General features: G+C 47.3%; 1 protein-coding gene across 7 annotated transcripts in view; it reads right to left on the reverse strand.

The window, feature by feature from the left end:
* Positions 1 to 7,845: 7,845 nt before the first annotated feature.
* Positions 7,846 to 26,213, reverse strand: part of PFKFB3 (6-phosphofructo-2-kinase/fructose-2,6-biphosphatase 3) — a 74,755-nt gene continuing 56,387 nt past the window's right edge. For 2 of the 7 annotated variants that reach the window (XM_043499055.1, XM_038390480.1), the window contains exons 7-16: positions 24,028 to 24,152; positions 22,192 to 22,399; positions 21,789 to 21,935; positions 21,105 to 21,209; positions 19,342 to 19,471; positions 18,575 to 18,637; positions 18,273 to 18,337; positions 16,616 to 16,789; positions 15,277 to 15,299; positions 7,846 to 10,763 (exon numbers count right to left, since the gene is read on the reverse strand). In XM_043499055.1, coding sequence (XP_043354990.1) covers positions 10,757 to 10,763; positions 15,277 to 15,299; positions 16,616 to 16,789; positions 18,273 to 18,337; positions 18,575 to 18,637; positions 19,342 to 19,471; positions 21,105 to 21,209; positions 21,789 to 21,935; positions 22,192 to 22,399; positions 24,028 to 24,152 — 1,047 coding nt within the window. In that variant the 3' untranslated portion in view covers positions 7,846 to 10,756. Of the gene's footprint in view, positions 10,764 to 15,276; positions 15,300 to 16,615; positions 18,072 to 18,272; positions 18,338 to 18,574; positions 18,638 to 19,341; positions 19,472 to 21,104; positions 21,210 to 21,788; positions 21,936 to 22,191; positions 22,400 to 24,027; positions 24,153 to 26,213 lie in introns of those variants that run through there. The other 5 variants (XM_038390490.2, XM_038390472.1, XM_043499064.1 and 2 more) reach the window with 3 other exon arrangements.

The following is a 26,213-nucleotide window of genomic DNA, read 5'->3' on the forward strand; positions in this document are numbered from 1 at the left end:
TATGCTGTGGGCAGGCAGGGGCCGGTGCAGCTGAAAGAGGATGAAGTCAGACAGGGGGGTTAGAACAGCGCAGCCAGACAAAATCTAACTGCCATTACCGAGCGGCTTTCGCTGCTCCCTGGCGTGTCCCACCCTCTCCCAGAACGGTCCATCGAGCCTGGAGAGTTGGAATAACTGTTGCTGAATGCCCCCATCCCACCCTCCCCCGCAAATTGTTGGGGTTCTGGTCCTGACTTGGCCACTCCTAGGACTTGGCCAGGAAGAGTTGAGCCAACGCCACAGCCAGCGAGCACCCCCCATGTGTTGTCCATCACGCTTCCCACAACCTCCCCACGTGTAGCAGCATGACCACGGGTGTTTCATAACACGTCTCACTCTGAGGCGCCGCTTGAGGAGTACAAACAGCTGCCCTGCAATGGAGAGTTTGGGACGGGGTTATCTTTTTTTTGGCGGGGGCAGACGGCAATGGTCTAGTCACGGGTGGGCCTGGCTGGTCTCCAATCTCTGAGATGAAATCAGTCCTGAACTTTGAGTGGTGAAAACACCAGGTATGACTGGAAACCAGTTTGTTTAATCACAGCCTATCTCAGTGGGATGCTTAGCTAAGCTCTATCCATCTCCTGGAATGGTTTTGCTGTTCCCTCAGAAATCAATCCCTTCGGCCCCCTTGCCTGGAGCTCTTGTTTGTCTGCATCTTGCCGGCATTTGGATGGCCAGATCTGAAAGCCAGATTCCAAGCACAGTTGCATCAGAGCTGCATTGCAGAGAGGGACTAGCTCATCCCTGCACTAGGTGGCAGGAACCACTGATGGTAACATCCATGCTGATGGCTGATTTTTTTGCTCCCTGACTAGCCAAAAAATTTAGCCAAGTTTACCTTGTTTCCTTGCCACAGAAGCCAAACCCCAAAAACTTGTCCCATGCCCTCAGCCGAGAGGTGCATAGACTCTAGAAACGTACGGCTGGACAGGACCACAAGAGGTCGTCTAGTCCAGCCCCGTGCACTGAGACAGGACCAAGTCTACCCTGCTCTTTAAACTCACTAGTGCCAGGGATTCCACAACCTCCCTTGGAAGCCTGTTCCAGAGCTGAACTACCCTCATAATTAAAAAGTTTTTTCCTAAGATCTAACCTAAACCTCCCTTGTGGCAGATTCAGACCATTACGTCTTGTCCTATCTTCAGTGGACATGGAGAACAATTAGTCAGCATCCTCTTTATAACAGCCCGTAGCATATTATCAGGGCCCCGCTCATTCTTCGTTTCTCAAGATTAAACATGCCCCGTGTTTTTTTTTAAACCTTTCCTCATAGGTCAGGTTTTCTAAACCTTTTCTCATTTGTGTTGCTCTCCTTTGGACTCTCTCCAATTTCTTAAAGTGTGAGAGAGGTTTGAGTGCCTGTCTTCAGACTAAGTAATACCTACTTCTGGAGGGCTCTCCTGTTAAGAACATAAGAACGGCCCTACTGGGTCAGAGAAAAGGTCCATCTAGCCCAGTGTCCTGTCTTCTGACAGTGGCCAGTGCCAGGAGCCCCAGAGGGAATGAACAGAACAGGGAATCATCAAGTGATCCATCCCCTGTCGCTCATTCCCAGCTTCTGGCAAACAGAGGCTAGGGACACCATCTCTGCCCATCCTGGCTAATAGCTATTGCTGGATTTATCCTCCATGAACTTAGGGTTCAAAAAAGAACTAGATGTTATGGTCTTGGCCTTCACAACATCCTCTGGCAAGGAGTTCCATAAATTGACTGTGCACTGTGTGAAGAAATACTTCCTTTTGTTTGTTTTAAACCTGCTGCCTATTAATTTCATTTGGTGACCCCTAGTTCTTGTGTTATGAGAAGTAAACAATACCTCCTTATCTACTTTCTCTACACCACCTCAATCATATCTCCCCTTAGCCGTCTCTTTTCCAAGCTGAAAAGTCCCAGTCTTATTAATCTCTCCTCATACGGAAGCCTTTCCATACCCCAATCATCTTTGTTGCCCTTTTCTGAACTTTTTCCAATTTCAATATATCTCTTTTGAGATGGGGCAACCACATCTGCATACAGTATTCAAGATGTGGGCATACCATGGATGTTGTTGCACCATAAAGGTTCACTCCTTTGATTTTATCCTTTCCCATGTTATACAAACACAGCTCTACTTCCTGTGACGCCTTGCTGAAATGGCTCAGCTGGGATCTCTGCTGTAGTGGTACCCACAAGTTCCATGACTTTGCTACTGCTGGTGCAGCTTGCAGAGACTGGTGAATGGACAAGGATTAGATTGTAAGAGCAGAGAAATGAGCCTCCTGTCAAGAGTAACCTTTAAAGCTGCTCTGCCTGGAGGAACGTCTCCTCTTTACAAAGGTACAAAATTTACCGCACAAAGAAATGAGTCAGGGGAGCGAGGGGGCTGGATGCTTCGTAACACACCCGTGTGCTCCCTATGTGCAGGAGCTGAGGGCTCTCAGGCCAGATCAAAGCATCTTGGTAAGAGGACTCTTTTGAGATGACTGTTCTGAACAGAGGTGGGCGAGGACCTCACCAATACTTCCAACAATATTCAGTCCAGTCCATTGTGATCACGTCCCTTCCACTTCCTGCCAACGTTCGAGGCACCAAGTTAACTGGCAGGACTGGTCCTGGAAACAAGAGTCAATACTGGAGCAATATTCCAGCAAACAATGGAGACCACGCAAGAGAGATTATCAGAATATACTGGCAACCCTCCTGCTGCATCCCTGAGTCTTATAAGAAAAAGCAGCCATGACAGGTCCCAGGGTGGGATTCACAAAGGTGCTCTAGGCACCTAACTCCCATTGATCTCCAAGGCCTCTCCACCTAGTGATGGCAGCGGAAATGCTCGACATTTATGTGGAAGGGCTGGAGCAACAGAAAAGAGGATGCAGGAAGAGTTTCTGAGAGATGCAGAAGCTTCCTGAGGGGGTGTGACACTCAGGTGCTGTAGCTGCTGTGCATTCTGTTCAATAGCACAGGTAAGGATCCTGATTGGTAGAGACTTGAGCAAGGATTAGTCCCGTTAAACCGAGTCTGTGCCCCAAAAGTTCTCTCTCCTGCACCTACCACTGTAGCATGCAAATATCAGAAGCTGTTACCCACAGGATGTATCGTATCCTAGATACACTATGAGAAGCTCGGGTGGCCCTCTTCTCCTTCCCAAGTAGATGAGACTTGCTTTAGAGCCAACAGGGCATGTATCCTCCAGTCACAGAACTAGATCCCTGGCTGGCACTGGAATCTCCAGCCACCATGGGGTTAACACATAAACGTTTCTATGGTGGCTTCCTCATGAGTTGGGCACTTTTGGAATAATCCCATTGGCACAGGCAGAAATTGGTTGTTGATGCTGTCACACGTGTCTCAAAAACCTTAACATGCATGACAGGCAGTGACCAGGTGTAACGCGGATATCGATGCACCAGAGACTTGGGGGCAGCAGGAATTTCCTGATAGCCTTGAAAATACCTTGATCCAAGTTATGCTTATGCAAGCAAGCTTCTTATCTGGGTAAGCAGAGCAAGGCCAATGCTATCTGGACTTTCTGCACAGCTCCTGCCTGTCTGGTAAACTGGGGAGGCAGTGTGCTCATATGTTGTGGCTAACAGCTATTATTAGCTTTGGGTAACACATACGAGCGACTTTTTTTTGAGGACAGCCCCCTCCAAATAATGCAGACATAAATGTCGAGCTCCATATGTATTTAAACATTTAATATTTCAAACACAGTGACCGTGAAAGCCACTGGTGTCCCAAGCTGGAGACCACGGTCCTGTTTAGCCACAGAATAGGTAACAGTGGCAAGTTCCCTGCCATCCCCATTTCACCTTCTGCAAGGGTGCTTCAAGCCTGCTTGGAGGGGTGTCTACTGGGGAGTTTGGTCTCTGGACCCGTTTAGGCTTCTATGCAAGAGGCCAGCTCCTCAGCTGGTGAAAACTGGCTTAGCTTCATTAACTTCAGTGGTGCTACACTGATTCACACCAGCTGACCGTCTGGCCCAAGGAGTTTATCACTTGGGGGCAGATTTTGCCCTCCATTACCCCAGAGTAAATCCACAGCAGCTCCCCTGAGCTTAATCGAGGCAAGGAAGAACAGAGTTTAGCCCTTGAGATGGTGGTGTTTCTGCAGTGTACCCATGTTCCTGCCCCAGGAGGGTCCACAGCCAGGAGGGTCTCTGCCTTGATTAGAGAAAACAAGGAAAGTATATCTGGATTGTAAACTCCACCTGGAATGCTGCAGCCCGTGACCATAAATAAATGAGCAAGGTTCAGGGTTAGCTTTGGAGGAGCATTCCAAAGTTTGGACACTTATCCAACCAGGAGGAACCCCCTTCCTACGGCTCAGACACCCCCTACCAGACTGTGTACTCTCATGGGGCGGAAACATTGGGATTGCCTCTTTTTCACGACTTCTGGGTTTTTCCTAGGCTGGCAGCTAGGCCAATTCTCCATCTCCACCCCCACCCCCTCCTTAGCTTCAGGAGCAGCGGTCTCGACCCCCTCCTTCTGGCTTCTTCCAAAGGTGACTGACTGGCCTACTCCCTCCTTGCACTGGTTTGGGGGCTGGCTATGATGCCTAGTGGCCAGATTTCTTCAGCAGAAACTGAGTCCCAGATCCTCAGCTTGTGTGAATCCACATAGCTCCCCTGACACAGCTCTATTGACTTCATTTTATCCCGGTTGAGGATCTTTAAATGGCCCAGTGAGGACAGTCTCTACATAAAAGAATAAATGGACACAAATCAGGCGTCAAGAATTATAACATTCAAAAACCAGTCGGAGAACACTTCAATCTCTCTGGTCACTCGCTTACAGACCTAAGAGTGGCTATTCTTCAAACAAAAAAAAAAACCAAACTTTAAAAATAGACTCCAATGAGAGACTGCTGAATTGAAATTAATTGCAAACTGGATACAATTAACTTAGGCTTGAATAGAGACTGGGAGTGGATAGGTCATTACACAAAGTAAAACTATTTCCCCATGTTATTCCCCCTCCTCCCCCCGTTTCCCAGATGTTCTTGTCAATTGCTGGAAATAGCCCACCTTGATTATCACTACAAAAGGTTTTCTTCCTCCCTCCCCGCTGGTAATAGCTCATCTTAAGTGATCACTCTCCTTACAGTGTTCCAGAGTAGCAGCCGTGTTAGTCTGTATTCGCAAAAAGAAAAGGAGTACTTGTGGCACCTTAGAGACTAACAAATTTATTAGAGCATAAGCTTTCGTGAGCTACAGCTCACTTCAAATGCATCCGATGAAGTGAGCTGTAGCCCACGAAAGCTTATGCTCTAATAAATTTGTTAGTCTCTAAGGTGCCACAAGTACTCCTTTTCTCCTTACAGTGTGTATGATAACACCCATTGTTTCATGTTCTCTGTGTATATAAATCATCTCCCCACTGTATTTTCCACTGAATGCATCCGATGAAGTGAGCTGTACCTCACGAAAGCTTATGCTCAAATAAATTTGTTAGTCTCTAAGGTGCCACAGGTACTACTTTTCTTTTTGCGAATACAGACTAACACGGCTGCTACTCTGAAATCTGATTTTAAGAGTTTTGTCCTGTAGCAGTGCACTCTGGGAAGTCTTGTCTAGTGAGTTTCTGGTCGCTGTTGCTACAGTCGTAAGGTTGGGAGCAGGGGCTGGACAAGTCACCTGCCTCCCAGGAGAGCTGGAGTAGGAAGTAGGCCTGTCAATTGGCTCCTCAACAAGCAAACCAAAATTCACAGAAAACAGCTTGCTAACCCTCTGTTGAAGGGGAATTCTGGGAGCTAGTCCCTGCCCTATGAAAACAGAAAGTGGGGAGAGAAGCAACCACCCAATTGCCTCCCCCACCCACAGGAGAAGACTAGTAGGACACGGAGGATCTTAGAAAACATGACACAAAGCACCACGCACAATCCTCTGCTGGGATGTTTTGCCGCAGACCCAGCCCACGCCAGCCAAGCAGATAGAAGCAGCAGCCTGAGTGGGGACCTTACTGCTACCCCTCAGGGAGGATTCCCTCCCCCGCATGCTGCTGACCCTACCACCACGACCACTCCAAGACAGGGGGGGATGGCCACAGTGCAGGAGCGAAGCCACAGGCAGGTTTGTGTTGCAGTGTGCCTAGGATCCTGGATTGCCATAATCCAGGCCTGTAGCTGTGGTGTGTTCTGGAGCTGGGGAAGAGCAGGGGTTTATAAAATGCAGAACCCTCCAAAAGTTCAGAGATTTAAACTACAGCCAAAGCATCAACATGTTGTAATTTGGCCCATCTCAAAGAGCGAGGTTAGAGCTGCTCTAAACCAGCCCAGTTGGGATGGGGCAGAGGGTGAAGCCTGACTTGGACTAACCTAGTCTGCAAAGCCTATTTATGGGGTGCACCAGCTCAAAAGTATAGGAGGGGCCAGTGCTGTGTCAGACAAAGGGTTAATTAACAGAGATGAGCCTGAACCAGCTGGGTCCAAACCCTTCTGGACTGTGGAGACATTCATAGCCACATCCAACCTTTGCAACTGGCTCCCGTCTGCCCAAAGGCCCAACCCGATGCCCCCACATTGTGGGGAAGCTGGAACCAGAATTTGGCTGCTCAGACCTCTCTGTAATAGCAGCTAAGGATCTGAACCTCTCCCATTCAAAGTAATGAGGGAGGTTTGCCGGTCAACGGCAGTGGGAGCAGAACTAAGCCCTAGCCGGGGAGGTATCGCCTCAGAGAAACAAAGTATTCTTTGGTTACTATTCTGCTGAGGCAGTAAAAGCCCTTGCAGGGGAGTTAACCAGCAAAACTCTCTCCCGGTTTTCCTGCTATCTTTTGTTTCGGCTGATGGTCTCCAAAGAAAACTGCGTGCCAGTCCTGTCTGCTTTTAGCAAGGAAAAAGAAAAGAGGGTTTGAGTTAAAAACTTTAGCCACCTTTGAATACATGCTCGATGGCAACTATTAAATCCATTTCACATTCAAACCTGCAGCGCATGGTCTTAATGAGACCTCTTTAAAGAGGCTGGGGCCATTAAGCTGCGAGTCCTAGTTATTCAACTGAGAAATAAACCCCGTAGGTCTGACAGTCTTTTAAATCCAGAGTAGGCATGTACTGTACCCACTAGGAAAGCTGCATGACTGAATTTTCTTCCTGCTCTTCCAGTGCATGGGGATGTCCATCCAGACTGTGATATTTTTAGGGGCAGAGACTGTGTATTTTTATCTCCTACAGTACCAAGCACACCAGTGGCAGTCCCCTAATAGCAAGACCACTTCTGTTTTACAGGGAGTTTCTATTGCACTTTAAGCTAAATAAAAGTGGGCCAATTTACAAAGGTGCTGTGTATCAGTAGCTTCCATCAACTGCACTGGAAGTTGCAGCTGTTTAAAAGGTCTTAGACACTGAAGTAGAAGTGGTCTGATTTTTAAGATCTGCCTAACTTTGGACACCCTCCCTTGAAAGTTCTGGACAGCTTGGGTGCTAAGGGTTCCATGGGAGTCTTCCCACATGAGCTGGATTTGCCCCCTGGCTGTGACCACTACCCCCACCGTTCTGCAGTATGCTGGGTGCCTGCCACTCTCCCACCCAGAAGTGACTGACTCAGGGTATCTACACAGCAAAGAAAAAGCTGCTCTTGGCCCTTGCCAGCTGACTCAGGCTTGCGCGGCTAGGACTGCAGGGCTGTTTCATTTCTGGGCAGACTTCTGGGCTTGGGAGACCCTCCCATCCCATAGGGTCTCAAGACTATACAGCAATGAAACAGCCTTACCCGCATACAGTAACATCATTTGTATTCAAGGGGTGCTTGTCAGTGCGTTAGGCCCAGCAGGGAAACCATGAAAGAGAAGAATACCGTTGCCAAAGGAAGGTTCACGCCCAGTGTATATTTCAACAAGGTATTTTATTGGTCCAGCAACTGCAAAATATACAAATTTCTGAAAGGCATAGCCTGTTCTTAAACTGGCACAGCTTTCGTCTCAGGCCATTATTCCAGACATATATACAGACTACAAGTAACATATCACAAGTCAAAATAAAATAAACCCCAAAAGACCTATCCTTCTCTCCAAGCTCTGCAGTATACATTAAATAAATAAACAGCACTTTGCTATCAAAATTATAAAAAAATAAATTCAAGTATCACAAAACAAACAAACAAACGAAGTCACTGGTGTGGTTCAAGTAGCCCCTTCTGCCCACCCACCCTGTGTTATAATGGCATGGACCATGCCCAATATTTGCTCTAGAATTGGTGTCAGGTTTCCAGGGGAACACGATGGACAGAGAACCAATCCCAGCAAGCCCCTTTGCTCGCCTAACTCCTCCTGCAAACCACCACCTCTTTGCATCGGGGGATTGGTTTGAAGCAATATTCCACCACTTTCCCTTTCAAGTAGACATACTCCTTTTCAGACAGATTAACATTATTTTTTGTAGGCCCCACCAATATGAAGTTATTTTCGGAACGGGAGATAAAGTTTGTTTTGAAGTTTGGGTGTGTGTAAAATGGATCACGGGCCCTAATGTTTGCGTTTGCTGCGTTATCTTTCCATAGCAGGGGGAGAAAGTTAAGCTCCTCGGGAAGCAGTTCAAAAGATAGGTCACTCATTCTCTAAAAATTAGTCTCTCTAAAACGAATGAAACTAAATGGCAGACATAAAACACGCAGGCAAAAAGGGAACTCTGCATTTATCAGCTATTCAAAAACAAAAAATCTTCCACTTCATCTTTACAAGAATAGCTGTATATAAACAAACCTCACATTGGCAGGTCACCAATAAAAATATCTTCAATGGTCGCATATGGGCTGAGAGAGCCGCTACCAGCCCTTCCCTGGTGCTGCTTTAAAAGGTACAAATGTACAAAGCATTTTCACTGTGCAAGACTAAAGCACTAGGCACTGCGGTTCACCTTTCCAAAGAAATAACCACATTCCACCAGAGCCTTTCTGCTCCCATTTGCAGGAACCTCACCTACTAACCGTTACCTGAAGCAAGAATGAATATAAAAAAATAAAATAAACGAGAATGGAGAACTCCCCAGTACAATACTGACAGCTCAGGACTCTGCCCACTTTGCTAATGGACTGTACGGTATCTCCTCTGCACTTTAAACCGTTAAGACAATGTATTGCTTGAGCTCCACTCGGCTTTTTGGCTCAGCGCTTGCGCACTGGAGAGTGTGTGCGGCAGGGTCAAAAGAGAGAACAGGGATTAGCCAAGATTTAGGGCTTGGCAGGCCAAGGAAAAATGAGACACTACTTCAATATTCTCCTCCTCTCCCCGTTTCTGGAGTGAGGCCGGGCTGGAGAAAATGCTGTACAAGGATAATACAAGCGCACACTGGCACACAAACTTCTGCACAAATGACACAGTAGTGGTTATTCTTGGGTTTAAATTCCTTAACTTGAAGCACAGAACAGATGGTCAAGAAGAGACTCACATACAGAACAACTGGAAGTTGGCCAGTCCCTACAACTAGTCCATAAATTAGTACCTCACATCCACCCTCCTCCCTTCTCCACCGCTAATACTGTAACTACCCACTGCTTTGCAGTCTTCATCTTTCAGCTCACGCAGTACAGCATCCAAGTATCTAGGCTTCATCTGTAAGAGGCAGGATTCGGGGGGGGGGGGGGGGCTGCACACCCCTGCCACTTGTAAAGTGCAAAAACAAGCAGTTTATAAAAAGAAACTATTGTTTAAATGCCTCTGATTGTGGATTTTTCCTCACACACACACACACACACACACACACACACACACGCGAACTTGCTCTTCACAGACAGACCTCCATGCAATCCCAAGAGGGTTGTGTGTCTGCCAATCCCACCTAACCTAACCTAGCCTAGCCACCTACTTTAGAACAGTAAATCCTGCTCAAGTGCAGGGTAAAAACCTCTGGGAAGTAGAGGGTGCAGAGATTAAATTACAAGGAAACACCTTTTCGGTCACATAGGCCTGTGCTCCTCCCCCCTCCCCCCACCCTCATCCAAACAGCAGCAAAGTGGGGCTTCCCCACAATCCAAGCCTCACTGCCATGGCAAGTCAGCAAGTGGCTCAAACCATCTCCCCTCAGCCAGCGCATCTCAGGTCAAGGCTAAATGCAGATTCCATTTGTTTCAGAAGCAGACGTACACACTCGGCAGATCCCTTTGATATTTACAGAGCTATAGAATTGTTTTGCTAAAAGCGGCCGTAGAGTTCTGCTTGAACAGCCAAAAGATGTTGCCCAACTGTCTCTGCCGTCCGGTCACGTGCCATGAAGAGACTGGCTGCATGCGTGTCACAAGCCATCGCTGGTACCAATAAGGAGTGTCCGGTGCATGGAGGAGTTAAAGACACCCCTCCCCTTTTGTATTTCTCTGCTCACCCTGCCTCCTCCAATTATATATACACACAAACGGGAGGAGACGGGGCAGTACCAGCCATCCCTGTAAGGTCATGTCGCTTATACACAAAAACAAAGTCCAGAAACTCAGTGCACTAGAAGCACTTTACAGCTTGCTAAGATATATCGAACACCCAAGGAGACACAAAAAGAGATGACCTATGCATTTGTTGTTAAATCCACTTTTTCCAGGTTGATGAGCTCTTCTCTCTCTCTCCTACCCCAACTCAATACAGTCCAGTCGGCAGATGAACAGCTACGGTAGAAGCAGCCAAGGGTCAACCTTGAGTCGAAAGAAGGAGTACGATACAAGCAAACATCAGAAATGATGATGAAATGGAGTCGGCGTCATCTGTAGGCTTCCTATGGCCCTGAAGAAATCACGATTGCTTCTGGGAGCTGTTCATGTTCTTGCAAAGAAAGAAAGCAAAGCAGGGGTTGGATTTGCCCTGTAACTCGGAAACCAAACAGCAAGAAACACAGCAGCATCCTGTACATGCAGATGGGACATGGGGAAGGGAAGGCTAACAGAGCCACTGTAGAAATCACTGCAAAAGCATCTACTAGGGAGGCAGGTCAGACAATGCCCACTGAGGGAACAGCCATGATTAAAAAACAAAAAAGCAACAGAGGAGATTTTCATCAACATGCCGCTTGTCTCTCACCCTTGGCCCTCTATTGTTTGTGTTCGTGGCCCTCGCTTGTGTCATGTCTGTATTTAGACAGTAAGTGCCTCAGGGCAGGGACTATGTGCCAGATTCTATACTGCAGAGTAATCAACACCAGTGCAGCGTGGAGGTGAAATGCTCCCCACTTTGCACAGGCATAAATGAATATACAAGGCCCAAGAAGAGGGTGGAGACTCGGGCTCTGGATCTTCCTTTGTTTCTGCAGACCTCCTAGCACATATTTGAACCCTCAGTAATTTGCACTAGTAAAGTTGAACCACCAGTTCTCATGTCAGCAAACCTATGCTAAGCGCTATCCTGCACAATGGCTGAATGAGACATGCACATACTGGCTGCTCCAACTGAGCAAAGGAGCTCGGCTTCCCATAGTATGCCTCACCGTGAACTACAGATTAAGATCTCCAGACTTTTCACTTGCCCCAATACTGTCTTTAAAAAGCACTAGGGTCTTCCATTGCTGCTCAAGTCTAGACACCATCCAGCTATAGACCTCAACTGTAGCTCTTCAGAACTGCTGTTGCAAAGACATCCAGTGAACACCAAGGTCAACTAGAAAAGTATTTTCTAATCCATGCCGAAGAGGTGAAAAGGATGCAAGTCTCAACAGCTAAACACACTAGTCACAATGCAAGACTGACACCCTCTGCAGTGGTCACAACACTGAGCAGCCCCCCCACTGGATATGGGATATGAAGGTTTGTTGCGATTGGCAAGTTATCCACATCACAACATTCCAGGGAGGGGAAAAGGGGGAAGAGACCAGTTTCTAAACAGAAATCTCAGTCCTGGCTAGGTTTATAGCATGGACCAAGATGCAGAAGTGGGTTGAGATGCTCTCTCTGCTATCCACAGAGACAGGGTCAGGTTAGGGAAGCCAGAGCATGCATTGAGCCATTTACCTTGGAAATATTAGTAAAGAGAAAACTTTAAGGAAGTGATACACAGTTCGTCTTTAAGCGTGAAAAATGAAGGGGAAAGAGAGAAGGGGAGAGGAGGGGAAGAGACTTTAAATTTGATTTAATAAAAGTTCATTCAGGATCAAAACAAATAAAAAGACCCCCCCCCCCCACACACACACAACATTATAGTCAAAAGGCAACAGCTGTCCTCCACACTTTCTCCCCAGTGCCTAGATCCTACAGTGATGAGCACTTACTATAGTTTCTTCCCAGCAAAGGTGCTAGGCTGCAGGTCTGTGATCTTATTTCTTGCCTGCTTTTTAGGTTACATATAATCCCATTAACAACAAAGAATCCAATCCATACTAGGATGGTGGTTCCCAGCCACTGATTCTTCAGGCTCTGGGAGCTAGAGTCAGAAGGAAGGGACATCAGACACTCTGAGATCCTCAGCTGGTATAAGTGGTCAGAGTTCCATTGATTTCAACGGCACTACGACACATTTACATCAGCTGAGCACCTGCCCTCAACCCCACCATAGACCTACTTACACCCATGAACAAAATGAGTCAGGGAGTGTACATTAGCATAACATATATCCCCAAATAGGGGTAAAAGTCAGGGTTGACTATGATTCGTGCAAGTTGCCCTCTCTTCTTGTCGCTAAGGAGGCCACTTAGATGCTCATAGAGATTTGGATGACGGAGGAGGGTGTATAATGATAGACACATGTCTAAGTAAGCCTAAAATGAGATAATGTACAGTCAGGGGATTGGAAGAACATGCCAGTTACACATCACCTCTGGATTTGGCCCAAATGACTTAGCTCATTTAAGGTAGGGAAGAGGATCCCAAGCATAAAGGTGCCACCAGCCAGTCAGCAAGGCAAGCTCCAAGCCACAATGGAGTCTGGTCTGCCCTAAGCTTTAGTCATGCAACTACTGTCAGAACTTGGAGAGCACCGGCTGGGAGCATCGGCTAGTTCAGCAGAGGCCTGGCAAACTGAGATAGCTGTCCCAGAAACGTTTCGAACCTCCGCTTCAGAGGAGGCATTTTCAGTGGCACAGTCAGCATCAAGCTGTTCAGTGCCTTTTGATTACAACATGGACAATATTAAGAAGCATCCTCACAAGCAGTAAGGAAAGGAAAAAACAGCCGTGCATGCCACGCTAGACAAATCAACATAAATCAAGACAAGCCTGCATTTGTCCTTTAACATACAAGAGCTGAGATCCCCACAAACAAGAATCTTTCAAAATGTCATGCCCAGGTTTGCTAATGTGACCCATTCCCTTTCCCAACAACACAGAGACTATTAGATTTGATATTGCAGCTAGACTATCACAAGATGAGAGGGAGATGATAAGAATGAATGAGGTTCATCAGTATGTTCAAGCATAACTGAATTCTGCCTCTGCTACTGCTCATTTTAGTTAACAGCAAATCCCAGCATCCTGAAAACAACAAGGACAGAGATGCAACATTAACTATGACTCAGGCTGATCCAGTCAGTGAGTAAGACAAACTGATGCCTTCTCACCATTACGCTGTACCTGTCCCCTGGCAGACTACAGAGCACCAGTATGTGCCAATTAGGCTCCCTCTAGCTAACATTAGGTTATTCTGCAACTGACCTGTAGAAAGCCACACAGTATGGAGTATAAAAGCAGCAGGAGTTAGGGGCATTCATTCAAAGCACAGATTCAACAATGGTAAGAATCAGATTCTTGACCATAGCTGGAGGGGTCAACTTTACGGTCTACTATCCCCAAGCCAACAGGGACACTCTATTCCCCAGAAGCCTTGAATCCCGATTTGCTTGTCACAATTTTGTAGGTAGATGGATACTATGACCCGACAGCTTCCAGCCAAAGTCTAAACAGTCTCCCTTGAGACAGGAGATAAAATCCTTCTAGGGCGAGTGGAACAATGTGAAGCAGGACCCTCCCCAGGAAGCTCATTTGGTGCAACCTCCCACTCTGTGTTCCCTCTAAGGTGTACGTCTGTGCAACCGCACAAGAGGGCATCAAGGGCTGCACACTGAATTAGTGGAGCCGTGCAGGTGTGCGGCCAAAGGTGGGCCTGGATTCCGAAGAGGATGTGTAAGGTGAGGTGGAGGTTATAGGGGGTGGATGGGAGCAGTGGGGTGAGGTGGGGAGCTTGGGGCGTGCAGGGCTAGACACCTCTCCCCACTGCTGCCTGCCCACTCTTTCTGCAGTAGACCCACACCGGTTTGGCTGGGTTATACAGAAGGATAACAGGATTTGGTGCCTTGACAAATTCAATATATCCAGAGGCATAGGAAAAGATTCAATGTTGTCCTATTCAATTACTGACAAAGCCATGATCTGATTCCCTAGCAGAAAGTGTTATAATATAATCTTGCAAATTAGAAAACTGACAATTCAAATGCTAAATGGCAGTTATCTACATAGCTCTTGTAACAGAAAACGATACAAGGCCCTGCATTACTTTTTAGTCAAAAGTAATACATAATATATAGATTAGTGAGAATGAATACATAGCAAGGTCAACTGCAGATGCAGCTTCAGCAACAGCAACCCTTTAGTAGAAGGGTACAAAAAGCTGCTTAAGACTGATCAGCAATTCAGGTTTTTTGTTTGCACAGTTGGCGCGCATCCGCACATCACCTTGATATTGGCGTTGCACATAAAATTCATTCTGCACATGGAAGGAAAAAATTAGAGGGAACATTGCTCCCTCTGGCTGCATTCTAAGGAGGTGGAAACACTGTTGTGTGGGAGTCTCTCCATAAGCCAGGGATACAAGCCGTCCCTGGCCAGGAGGAAACAGCACTAACTAGACATGGGTTGGAAGGGGGGAGGCTGATTGCACCAGAGGCAAAGTAGCCCCTCTCTCCACCTTCTAGTCAGACACTGCTCAACCACATCTGCTGAAGCAGGAGTGTCACAGCTAACAGGAAGCCAAGCCAGCACCCAGGCAGGAAGGAAGGACAAACCAAAACTACAAACCAGATTAGAGGGTACAAGCACTGAAGAGAATCCTTAACAGATTCCAATGTCCTTGACCAAATGCTTGGAAAGGGAGCAGGAGGGGGACAAGAAGGAGGAGAGAGATTGGGGTTTAGCAGTATCAGATCCAAGACCCTTGAGTGTTTGAATACCACTGATGGCCCCATCTTCCTCCCCATAAAGATGCATGAATTTCCCCCTTATGAAGGAAGACTTGGGAATCACAGAATTAAAATCCAGAACTCAATCTAGTTTCACAGCAACAGCAACAACAAAGATAACAACAAAGCCAGCTGGAAGGTAGGAGACACAGAAAGGAAAAACTCACAAGAAGATACTTACAGACACGCCTTCCCTAGTAAAGGCTGCAAGGAGACAAAGAGATAGAGAAAATGAAAAGAGAGGCATCAGTAACAGAGTGCATGTAGGAAGGGAGTCATTTGAAATCAGCAAGAGGCAACCAACCAAAGAGCAATTCCAGGTCGAAGCTGGGCAGAGGGTTAATTGGAAGGAGCGGTAGCATGAAGGACACCAAAACTGGAGGCCTCCTTAACCATCTCCTTTAGTGCTAACTGGAAACCAGATGTTAGTGCAAAGCAGCCACCAACCAGAATCTCCAGCAATTCATCCCAGCCCGGCAGAATAGGAACTCGCAGCCTTACTTTTTGGGACTGGCCTACAAGGCAGTGGAGAGGGCAACAGGGAATTAACATGGACCACAGGGCACAGGAAGAGCAAACAGACCAGGCAGCAGGCTCTTATTCATCTACAACTAAGGTCGCTTCTAAGGCCTGAACAGACCCACTTTTACAGGCACTTGTGTAGCCAGCCCCCCAGATCTTTAATTGTGGGGGGAACTGACTTGGAAGGAGTTTTACTACTCTATTAAATATCAGACAAGCAAACATGGGGAGAAGTAAGCACTAAGCAGTGCCCCTGGAGGAGCTCCATCCTCTATAACGGACAGAGCAAGCAAGCCCATGCGTTCCCCCAGGATTTGTGCAACCATACACAGCAGATGGGTCCTGCCAGGCTGTGAATCAAGTCTCAGCCAATAGAGTCAAAGCCAGTTTATCAGCTCCGTGACAGCTGGTCATTAGGGCTGCTGTTCAAAAAGGCTGTTCTATTGCCCCACCTCTAGCTAGGCTGGGGTTCTTGGGAGAGTGATGGGAAGGGAAGCAGGTGCGGCCAGGGTATAGGTTCCCAGAGGTCATTATTAAGATAATGTCAAGAATTATTCCTTTATTGCAGCACCTAGAATGAAACGCCAGCCTAGTAAGGGACAGCTAGATCCTAGAGGAGGAAGGATTGGAGAGGCCAATGAGTGATCTGGAATGGAAGTGGGCAAACCAGCACCAGGCACCTATTTAGAAGCTTGCACAGTAGCTGAGTTCAGAGGCACTAGAATGGGGTCCTGAGAGAAATATTAAATTTCAACAACACAGCTGCTCTGTTCAGTCCGGATTTGGATTTTCCTGGGCTTCCAAGGGTCCCAAGAAGCAAGAGACTGAAGAGTGAGTTAATTTTAAGTGCTTTTAATAGAAGGGAGGGCGCTGGTGGTAAGCTAACTAAACGTAGCTCGAAGACAGCAGCATAATTAAAATAATCAAAAGCTGCTCCCTAGATTAATAAGCGACAAGAAGCGAACAACAATAAAGAGAAGAAGAAGAATTCGACTGACTTGTCCAGGCAGCTGCGTGGGCACCTCTTGGGGCATACAGACTGGCAGGGCAGCAGCAGAAGAAGCCACATGCTCGTCAAAGCTGTTGATGCGAGGTTTTTTGGTGGGCTCTGGGCTCGCTAGAGGGGTAACACTATTACGTCTCATGAGCGGGTTAGGTCCCTTCTTTGCTTCCTAAATTAGAGCGAGACAAAGACAAAAGAAAGAAGGCGAAAGTTATGAAAAAAAGCAATTTTAAATTCTCCTCTATTTCCCCACCCAAAAAAAAAACCCCACCACATCTACATACATGATGCATGTTTGATGCATTAATGTCCCTGATCACCAAGTGCAACACAAAGGTCAGGAGAGACGTTCCAAGGGAAAAACCCTACACTCTGAACCCTTCTGGTTCTACACAGAAAAGACCATGCCTTGCAGTGATAATGGACTAGAACAGGAAGGCTCTTCTGTCTCCTTCTCAAGATTTTTCCTGCTGACCCAAGCAGATAGGCAAGAGGGGAGCACAAAAGCAAGAAGCACAGGAGGGAGCGAGTCTAGCCAATGAGAGCGATTGATTCAGCAACTGGACAGAGCAGCCAGGGAAGTTCCACTGCAAAGGGCTTATGTTCACCTATGGGATGTTCCGCTTCCTGGAACTGCCCACAGTTCCTGTGTGAAAGGGAGAGACAGCTACCCATGCAGAATATTAGGAGAATAACCAGAGCAATTTGTACTTGTCTAGCTTTATGTTATCACCACAGCCTAGCTCTTGTTATTGCTGCAGAACCCATTGCTACAATACAGCAGCTGTCAAAGGATTCAGAAGCTCTTGGTCTACGCTACCCAGCCAGGAATTGCTTCACCCATTGCCGACTATGCAGCCACCTCTAGGCGGGAAAGGCTGACTTCTGGCAACACTACGATGCAATTTAGGACAGGAAGTGAAGAAGAAAAAAAAAAAAGCCACCTGAAAGGGGGACAATTTAAATTGGATCTATCAGCACAGCACCCCCGAACTCCATGCTGGAGCATGCCTTCAGTGCCAACATCATGGAAGTATGGTGTCTCCTAAATCATCAGCACCACTGCTCATAGCACCTACATGTTCCTTGGAAGTCTCCTAGCCATGTACTGACCAGGCTTAACCCTGCTTAGTTTACAAGCCCACAGCATCAGCTGTTACACCACAGCACATTAATCTCACTCCCCAAAGGAGACCGCTAACATTTTTCCTTCCTCTCCCCTAGCCCTCCACAAGCATACAATGCACTCACCCCTTCTGCTTAACAAGGAACGTGGCCTGATGGCTCTGGTCCTAATTACAGCACTGCAGAAATCATTCCCTGCCTCTTCCTCAGGCATTTATCAGTCTAGGCTCATTGGCTGTCAGAGGGCCTGATCCAAAGCCCGATGAGAGTCTGTCCATTGGCTTCAGTACGCTTGGGATCAGAGCCCTAGAATGTAGGGGAAGCACCTGAAGGCAGGTTGGGGGGGAGGGGGGGTTAGGGTGTTTAATTTCTGAAGCCTCCTCATATGCCTGCAACTCCTAAAGCCAGTTCTCAAACGGCTGCTCATGGTGCCCAGCCCCCAGCCCCGCTTGAAGTCCTTGTTGCCAGCTAACATTAGGAGGAAGGAGAGAGAGAGTGACAGAGATCTAAAGCAAAGCATAACTCACCTCCGTCTGGTCTCTGTGGGTGTTCACCGCTTCGACGTTCAGACAGATGGACTCCACTCGGCAACCTGCAGTGAGGAGCGAGAGACTGAACAATTTATGGTTCCTCGTTACTTTAGGGTAGAGCCTAAAGGCCTCAGTTAGGATCAGGGACCCACCGTGCTAGGCAGTGCACAAACACACAGGAAGAGTGCTCCAGTCCTGCCCAAAGAGCCTACAATCTAGCCTGAGCCAAGGTGTAACCATCAGCAAACACTTCACCCAACCTCGCTAGCCAACACGTCAAGGAAAAACGTTCCACTTACCATAGGCCACAGGTGTCAGCTTCAGCACCGTGTGAAGGGGGCATTTCAGGTAGGGCATTTCAGCTGGAGGAACGGCAAACAAGGGGGGGAGGGGAGGAGGTTAGTGACAGCACAGGTGACAGAGTCTATTCTGCAAATGTGTTTGCATATGTATGGACTGACTCTGTAGAGGCCGGTGGGACTCCCCTCCCGGTGTATAACTTAGCACACTGCCTAGGTCACCCGAAGCACAGGCAAAACAAGTGTCTACCCAGGGCTCCACTCTACAGCTGGCCCAACACCCCTGGCTAGTTCCAGTCTCCCACTTCAGCAGTAGGATCCGACTGGGAGACTGAATGCCCCCTCCTCGGCAACCCTGGAGCTCATTTGGTGGTGCCAGAGTTCCAAAAGATGTTCAGAGGAATGACATTGCAGCAGCCCAGAAACTGGAGCAGGGACCAGCAGGATAGGAGAGAACCTACACTCTCAGTGACCAGCCCATCTCATGATACAGCAGGGGCTCAGGCTGGTGCAATTCCACTTAAAATACCGCGAGCGTCATATGGCCCAGTCTTTGCAGACACAGAACTACGTGCACCAAGCAGCACTCCCAGCACCATCCAACTTCAAGAACTCCTTGGAGGAGTGTGTGCAAGGAATCCCTTTCTCTCTGAGCTTCTGTAAAATAACCCCATCCGCCCTCCCCTTGCATCCCAATGTAGAGCAGCGGGAAGCAACGTGTGTCCCAACTGCCTCTGGCTAAGACTGTCGGGGTGTGTGTCACATACCCGCACTCTTGTCTAGGAAATAAGCCAGAAGGCACCGCATCACAGCCTGGTGACAGATCACAAGGACATTCTCCTGCCTCTCCAGCTCCATGATGACTGGCTCCAGGCGCTGCACCAGATCTTGGTATGACTGCAAAATAAACAGAGCGAGAGATAAATTCACAGAGCACAGTCAGGAATTACAAGGAGTCAAAAGCAAAGCCACCATTTTGGTCCATCTACTGAGTTCATGCTTTAAACCAAGTGAAACCCCCAAAGCTCCTGGAGTTTGGTGCTGTATCCATGGCTTACAGGACAAAAGCAGCTGGAACACTGTTGAAACGATGCTTTACATGGGATCTGTAATAAGAGGCATTTCCTTCTCCTACTGGATTCTTTTAAACTGGACATATATTCACAACCCTCCCCTCCTACTATACAGAAGAATCACCACCATCATTTGAGATCCACCCAACCTTTCCACAATGCCAGCGAGAGTTTGCCTGGAGTTTGTGCCCTTCTGCTTAAGCAGATCTGTTCTGAACCATGGATATCTCTCAGCTCAAAAATGAATTTAGCTTTGGTGAAAGGTTCTAAATCAATCAGCCTTACAGATTGAGGTCTTCCATCTAGTCAGAGGACAGGAGGCAGAGACAGTGCGAGATCCCCCACACCGCCAAACTGTTTTAACTCTGAATGATAGGGACCACCCTCTATGAATCAGGAGGTAGTTTTGGCTCAGTGGAATATCTGGTCCTTGGCTTCTCTGCAGAGACTGCCAGCATGGTGGCCATCTACCCACTAGGAATTGACTTTCAGTCACGAGTAATATGGATTTGAACAGGTGAACTTGTGGCAAAAGACTCTATGGCCCATTAGCCACTCCTTCCAAGTAATTTCAGCAGTTCTCGAAAATGAACATGCCACATTTCATGACAGAACACTAAACACAAGGTCACTTCTCTGCTCTGGTATTGGGAGGAGAAAGAACCTCAGCAACACACTTCTGCTTTCATATCTGCACTGGAAACTGGACGAGTCTATTAAGCTACATGGAATTTTCAAGGATAATAAATATCTACGTTTCAGAAGCTTGTTTTTCTACAAGAGCTATAAACTCTGGAGAACTGGAGTACAGAAACAAGAGTGGTAGCTGGTGGGAATTTTAGCCCCTACAGTCAAGATTACGCACATCACTATTCCATAACTTTGAAATCCACAGGCCTGTATTTTTCCAGGAGCTGGTGGATATTCCTCATACATCTTTATCTTTATTCCATAGCACTGAACTAAACTCCCAAGTCAATGAACACAAATCACTTCATCACCCGCTAAAAATGTACCATCAGCTCACTCCCCCAGCCAGCAGCAAGCTCTAGAGAAATGCTACCATCAGCCTCAGGAGGGTGCCTTAGGGCAGGGCAGTAAAGAGAACTCCTTTGGGATGAAAGATACTATTTTACATTAAATATAGGGCCAGATTCAGATACCCTCAGGTTAAGCAGCACCTTATGCCTTGAGTGGTCTTGATGAAATCAACGGGACCATCCATCAACTTGATGAAGGTATCAGAACCAGCCCATTATAATTTGACAAGCGCCCAGATGAGGTCAGCACTCACATCTAGTTACCGCTTTGATTCAAAGTACTCAGAAATCCTAGACTGACCCATTCCTTTTCTGCCCTCTAGGTTGGATGCAGTGCAGAAGGGTATATGGGTATGATAGGAAAGTATGTGGCATTTTAGACCATTCACGTCCAAGAGGGTTTCTCTGCAGACATACCTCTCCAGAAGGGTAGCGGTAATAGTACTTGTCCTGATCGCGTAAAGCATATTCCTCCGGGTGCTGCTCCTTGATCTCTTCATAAGTCATCTCTTCACATACACCCTGTGGGAACAAAACATCCCCCGAGGTTATTTACTGGGCTTCAGACAACAGAGCTGCAGGTGCCAACCAATGCAGGTACCAGGCAGCCTTACAGCAAACCCTTCTCCTGCACACAGAGAATAAACTGCACTTGAGCCCCTAAGAATTCAGCCGTACAGCGGCCCCAGGTGGCAGCAATTTTAAACCAGTAGGTTAGAGACAAAAGCTAACAAGCTCTTTGGCAGCACCGCATTTGCTACCAAAAGCAGGCCGGGAAATAATATTGCCTCTTTATGTCTCTGGAGAGGGTTGATGTCACTGCTTGGGAAATGTCAGCAATGGCCGTCAGAGCTAGGCACGGAGTCAGCTTCCCCCACTTAGCACTTCCACCGCACCTCGGTCCTGGCCCTCCCTTTCCCATGCTTGCTATTACAGCTCCAGGCTTCTCCTGGACAAAACCAGCCAAGCTGGCCAGGTCACAGTGTGTTGGAGCGGGCAAACCTTGCTTCCACTGTGACATTTGGCAGAGGTGGAAAGCCAGTGACTTCACTGCTCCGTTCAGTGAGAGTCAGCAATTAGTAATCCAGTTAAGATGCTTACAGCATCGATTTCGTTGAGCGCCTTCCACTGTTCATAGGGCAGCTTGAGGGCTTCCGCCGTTTGGATTGTCCTCTTGAGTTGGCTGGTCCAGATTTTGAGGTCCTTCAGGTTCTGCTCCTCAACAAATTTGTTCAATGCGCTGGCAAACTAAAGGAGATAAAACACAGAGGGTGGTTACTGAACCTCTGTTACCCAGGGCTTCCAGATGGTCCTGCTTACCCCCGATTTCAGAGGAGCTCATTTAGGTGCCAGTTGTGCACTGAAATGTTGCCAATTCGGAAAACACATTCAGGCCTACACCAAGTATACATATCTGATGCCACTTTGTCTCATACATGGCATATTACACAACCAGGGACTTGCTCCCACCTGCCCAAATACATGAGGGATATTGTTCCCCTACCTTCTTGCCCCTATTGGAGAGTCCACAGTCGCCTCCAATCCTCCCTTTGAGGTTGAATTCACTCTCGCCGTGTCGACACAGATAAATGGTGCGCGGCTGGACGTGGATATTCATTAGGTAATAGACAATCCTGCTCTGGATGTGATCCTGGACCCTGTTCAACAGGAACCTCCGGCCAACGTCGATCACTTTGATCAGAGACACATCCCTGTGGAAACCACAGCAAGGAGCAGTGGAAACATGAATCAAAGGCAACTCTCGAGAATAAATGTCAAGGGGATGTAATCCCCATGTTAAAAGGATTTGCTACAGGGATATTTCATGGTAGCGGTAAGACTTTCCTTTGAAATCACTGCTACATTGAGACTGGCCTGGTGATCTCCATTTTCCTTGTTCCATTAAAAAAAGATTAAATAAGATTATTCTGACTCCAGGCCCACGGCTGGTAGCTAGCACAAGCCTCCATTGTACGAGAGATCTGGGATGAGGCAGCATCCCTCAGGTGGCTTTCACACCTCAGGACAGCTGGGATTGACAGCACACATTGAATGACTGACTACACTGAAACCCTGAAGGCCCAGAGAAAGCTACCTGCTGCCCCACGCCCACGCCAGGTGCAGAAAGTCATAGGATGACGAAGGAGTTACTCATGGTAAAAAAAGTATTCCCAAATGGAGATGCAGAGGAGATAAATATTGCAACACTGCAATATTTATCTGACTCTATCCAGAGTCACTTAGTATGACTACGGCCTCCTGGGTGTCTGCTCTGGCTGGAGAGTTGATTACGGTGGGGGACGGCTCCCTCCCAGGGCTCGCAATGTTACAGAGCTTTGATGGGATCATGTCAAAAGGTTCACAGAAGCACCCCAAATCTCAGCTGCCCCTCCAAAGTTCTTGGGTCTGGAAACCAGCCTGAAAGCCTCAAAAGATCAGCACACGCTACTTCTGGTCGGCCCAGAAATTGCATGTAAAAATTACCGCAGGATGTTCTGGTACTCTAGTTCCATGCTGGAGCCACAAGGCATAAAGGATGTTAAAAAGCCACATCTTCTTGGTTCTCTAACAGAGGCTTGAGTTTAGAATGAGAGCTTGGGGCTTGCTCTTATTTTATTGTAATACAGGGGTGGGCAAACTTTTTTGGCCCGAGGGCCACATCGGGGTGTGAAACTGTATGGAGGGCCAGGTAGAGAAGGCTGTGCCTCCCCAAACAGCCTGGCCTCTGGCCCCTATCTGCCCCCTCCCATTTCCCACCCCCTCTCTGCCCCCCTCAAAACTCCCAACCCATCCAACTCCCCCATCCCTTGTCTCCCAACGGCCCCTTCCCGGGACTCCACCCCCTAACCCCCCGCTCCCCGTCCCATCTGCCCACCCCCAGAACCTCTGTCCTATCCAACCGCCCCATCCCCCGATGGCCCCCCCCCAACTGCCCCCATCCCCTGACTGCCCCCCAGGACTCCCTGCCCTTTATCCAACCCCCCGGCCTCAGCCCTATTACCATGCTGCTCAGAGCAACAAGTCTGGCTGCTGCGCCACTCAGCCGGAGCCAGACACACTGCCCTGCATGAGGGGGCAGCCCCACAGCCCAGAGTGCTGCCCGTGCGGCGGTGTGGCTGCGGGGGAAGGACCAGGGGGCTAGTCTCCCGGGTCAGGAGCTCAGGGGCCGGGCAGGATGGTCCCACAGGCCGAATGTGGCCTGCAGGCCGTAGTTTTCCCACCTCTATTCTAATAAATTCACTTTTTCAAACAAACTGAAATACAGATCTATATTTTATTACCCTTTTCTTCCAAGACAAAACACATCCAAGCCAAGCTCTTTCAAAGCAAAACCCCTTACCTGTCATAGTTATCTGGGTCAAGCGGCTGGTAGCTGGCCTGGTAACAATTGATTCTCTTCATAAAGTCTTCCATGGCATCAGCTGAGTTGCAATCCCTATAATCTGGGCTGGACAATTTAACTTCCTGCAGGAACACAGAAAGCAAATCAGTGAGTCATCAGAAAGCTTTCTGTACAGACAAAAGATAGCACCTCAGTCAATGACAGTGCAAACACGATATGTCTTGGAACAATCAGGCTGTTCTAATATCAAGTCTCAAAGGCCTTCCAAGAGTCACGTACAAAGAGTCCACTTACAGCTGGAATTTTGAAATTATAAAAGAAGTAAGAACTAATGGCAAGTGTAAGATCGGTAAACACATGGCTGCAGCATGTATCTTGGATTACCATTTCCTCTCAGAATCAAAGGTTACCTAGCTCAAGTGTTTCTCAGTGATTTAGCCTCAATATTTTGTTGCCAAGAAAAGAGAAGTGAGTCCAGTGACAGTCACAGCTCCCTAACAAATTGGCTGAACAAACCCACACTAAGCGAAAAAAATATACCAACCAACTACTTGTAAAGAGAACCAGTGATGTCTATGTGGTTAGAGTGGAACATGGGAAGCAAGTGACCTTAGGCAAGATAGTTGTACAGCACGGAGCAGAATGGGGTCCTAATCCATGAATACCTACTGCATTATAAATAATGTACATGTTCTGTGCCTCGGTTTCCCCATCTGCGTAACGGAGATAATAGTACTTTACTTCCTCCCCCGGCCTCATTAATTAGCATTTGTGAATTGCTTTAGGATCCTTGGATGACACATGCTGTAAGGCCACAGTGTTATCATCCAACATTTACTCTCAGTTTCTGATGCTGCAGCACCAAGCTTTGGCATTGCAGCTAACAGTGTTGATGTTGCAATTACATCAAACACGCTGACTCTACAATGGCTTACACATGTCAGTAATATGGAAGCCAATGCAACACCTCATGCAAGTAAAGTTAAGCGTGTGCAGAACTGTTTGCAGGATCAGGGCCTTGTGTCGTTGCTGTCATTACAATTTATTTTCTTATATTGCACCTGAGCACTAACACACTGTTAATCTGTAATGTCCAGTGAAGCAGAAACTGACATACATGTAGGAGCCAATTTTATCTCCAATCACGTCCTCATGCATTAATTAACCTGAAGGGAAGTTACTGATTTGTGTAGAATAAGGTATACGCTATCCATAGAGATAAGAAGGGAAATAACCAAATTAAGAGTTACGATAGAGAGAGAGAAATCTGGTCAGCTCCAAGGTTTTGCCCCTGGAGACCAAACTCCCACTGAACTTCTTCACAGGAGCTGTGCTTGTATGAGGGTGACAAGATGGACCCCATTCAAGTGTAGGATGTTCCCAGGTGCACCCTTATCTGTCTGAATGCAACTCAAAATTGCATAGGTAGCTGGTACCATTAAGGGAATTTATAGAAAGGGGAGAAATGAGTCAGCTTCATCTGTGGTGACACCAGACACCAACACAAGACAAACTCGAGCCGTAAATCCTTGTCACCTAGGAACAAACACCATTTGAAATCTTGGCATCCAGCCAATGGAGTCTGAGGTGCTGTAAAATGACTTGGAAAGTTGTGATGTATAACTGGAGATAAGATTGGCAGTTAGAACAGTGCCTGGTAACAGGTTAGCGGGGAAAGTGACTTTTCATTAAAGAAACAAAAAAATCCCCTCTCTGCGTTGGCCAACCCTAAGACAGGGGGTCACCTCTTCTGACAAAGGCACAGGCAGGGCAATATATCAAAAAGACAGTTTCTCAAGAAGGAAGTTGCATCCATTAATGTTTCTTCCCTAGCTAAAAAAACGTGCGTAGTGAGGCCTGGTTATTGTCTTTTCTTTTGCATCTGTTTAATAGCAGACCTTGAGTAAAGTTTTCAAAAAGGACAGAAGTCCCACTGACTTTCACTGAAATTTGGGCTTCAAGGTCATTTTTGAAAACGGGATTTATAATCCAGCCACTTAAGCACATTTGTTATTAAGTTATTGTGACAAAGTGGGAATATTTTGTAATATTTTTATGAGTCATACATGTGCCTCAGTTTCCCCCATACTTTGGATTGCTACCAAGTACTGGGAAAAAAAGAGTAAGTTCGCTCTCAGGGCAGACTACAAAATATAGATGTGTGTCACCTCTGTCTGGGTAGA

The sequence above is a fragment of the Dermochelys coriacea genome, chromosome 1 (genome assembly GCF_009764565.3).
Source record: "Dermochelys coriacea isolate rDerCor1 chromosome 1, rDerCor1.pri.v4, whole genome shotgun sequence".
In the NCBI taxonomy this organism is placed as follows: domain Eukaryota; kingdom Metazoa; phylum Chordata; order Testudines; family Dermochelyidae; genus Dermochelys; species Dermochelys coriacea.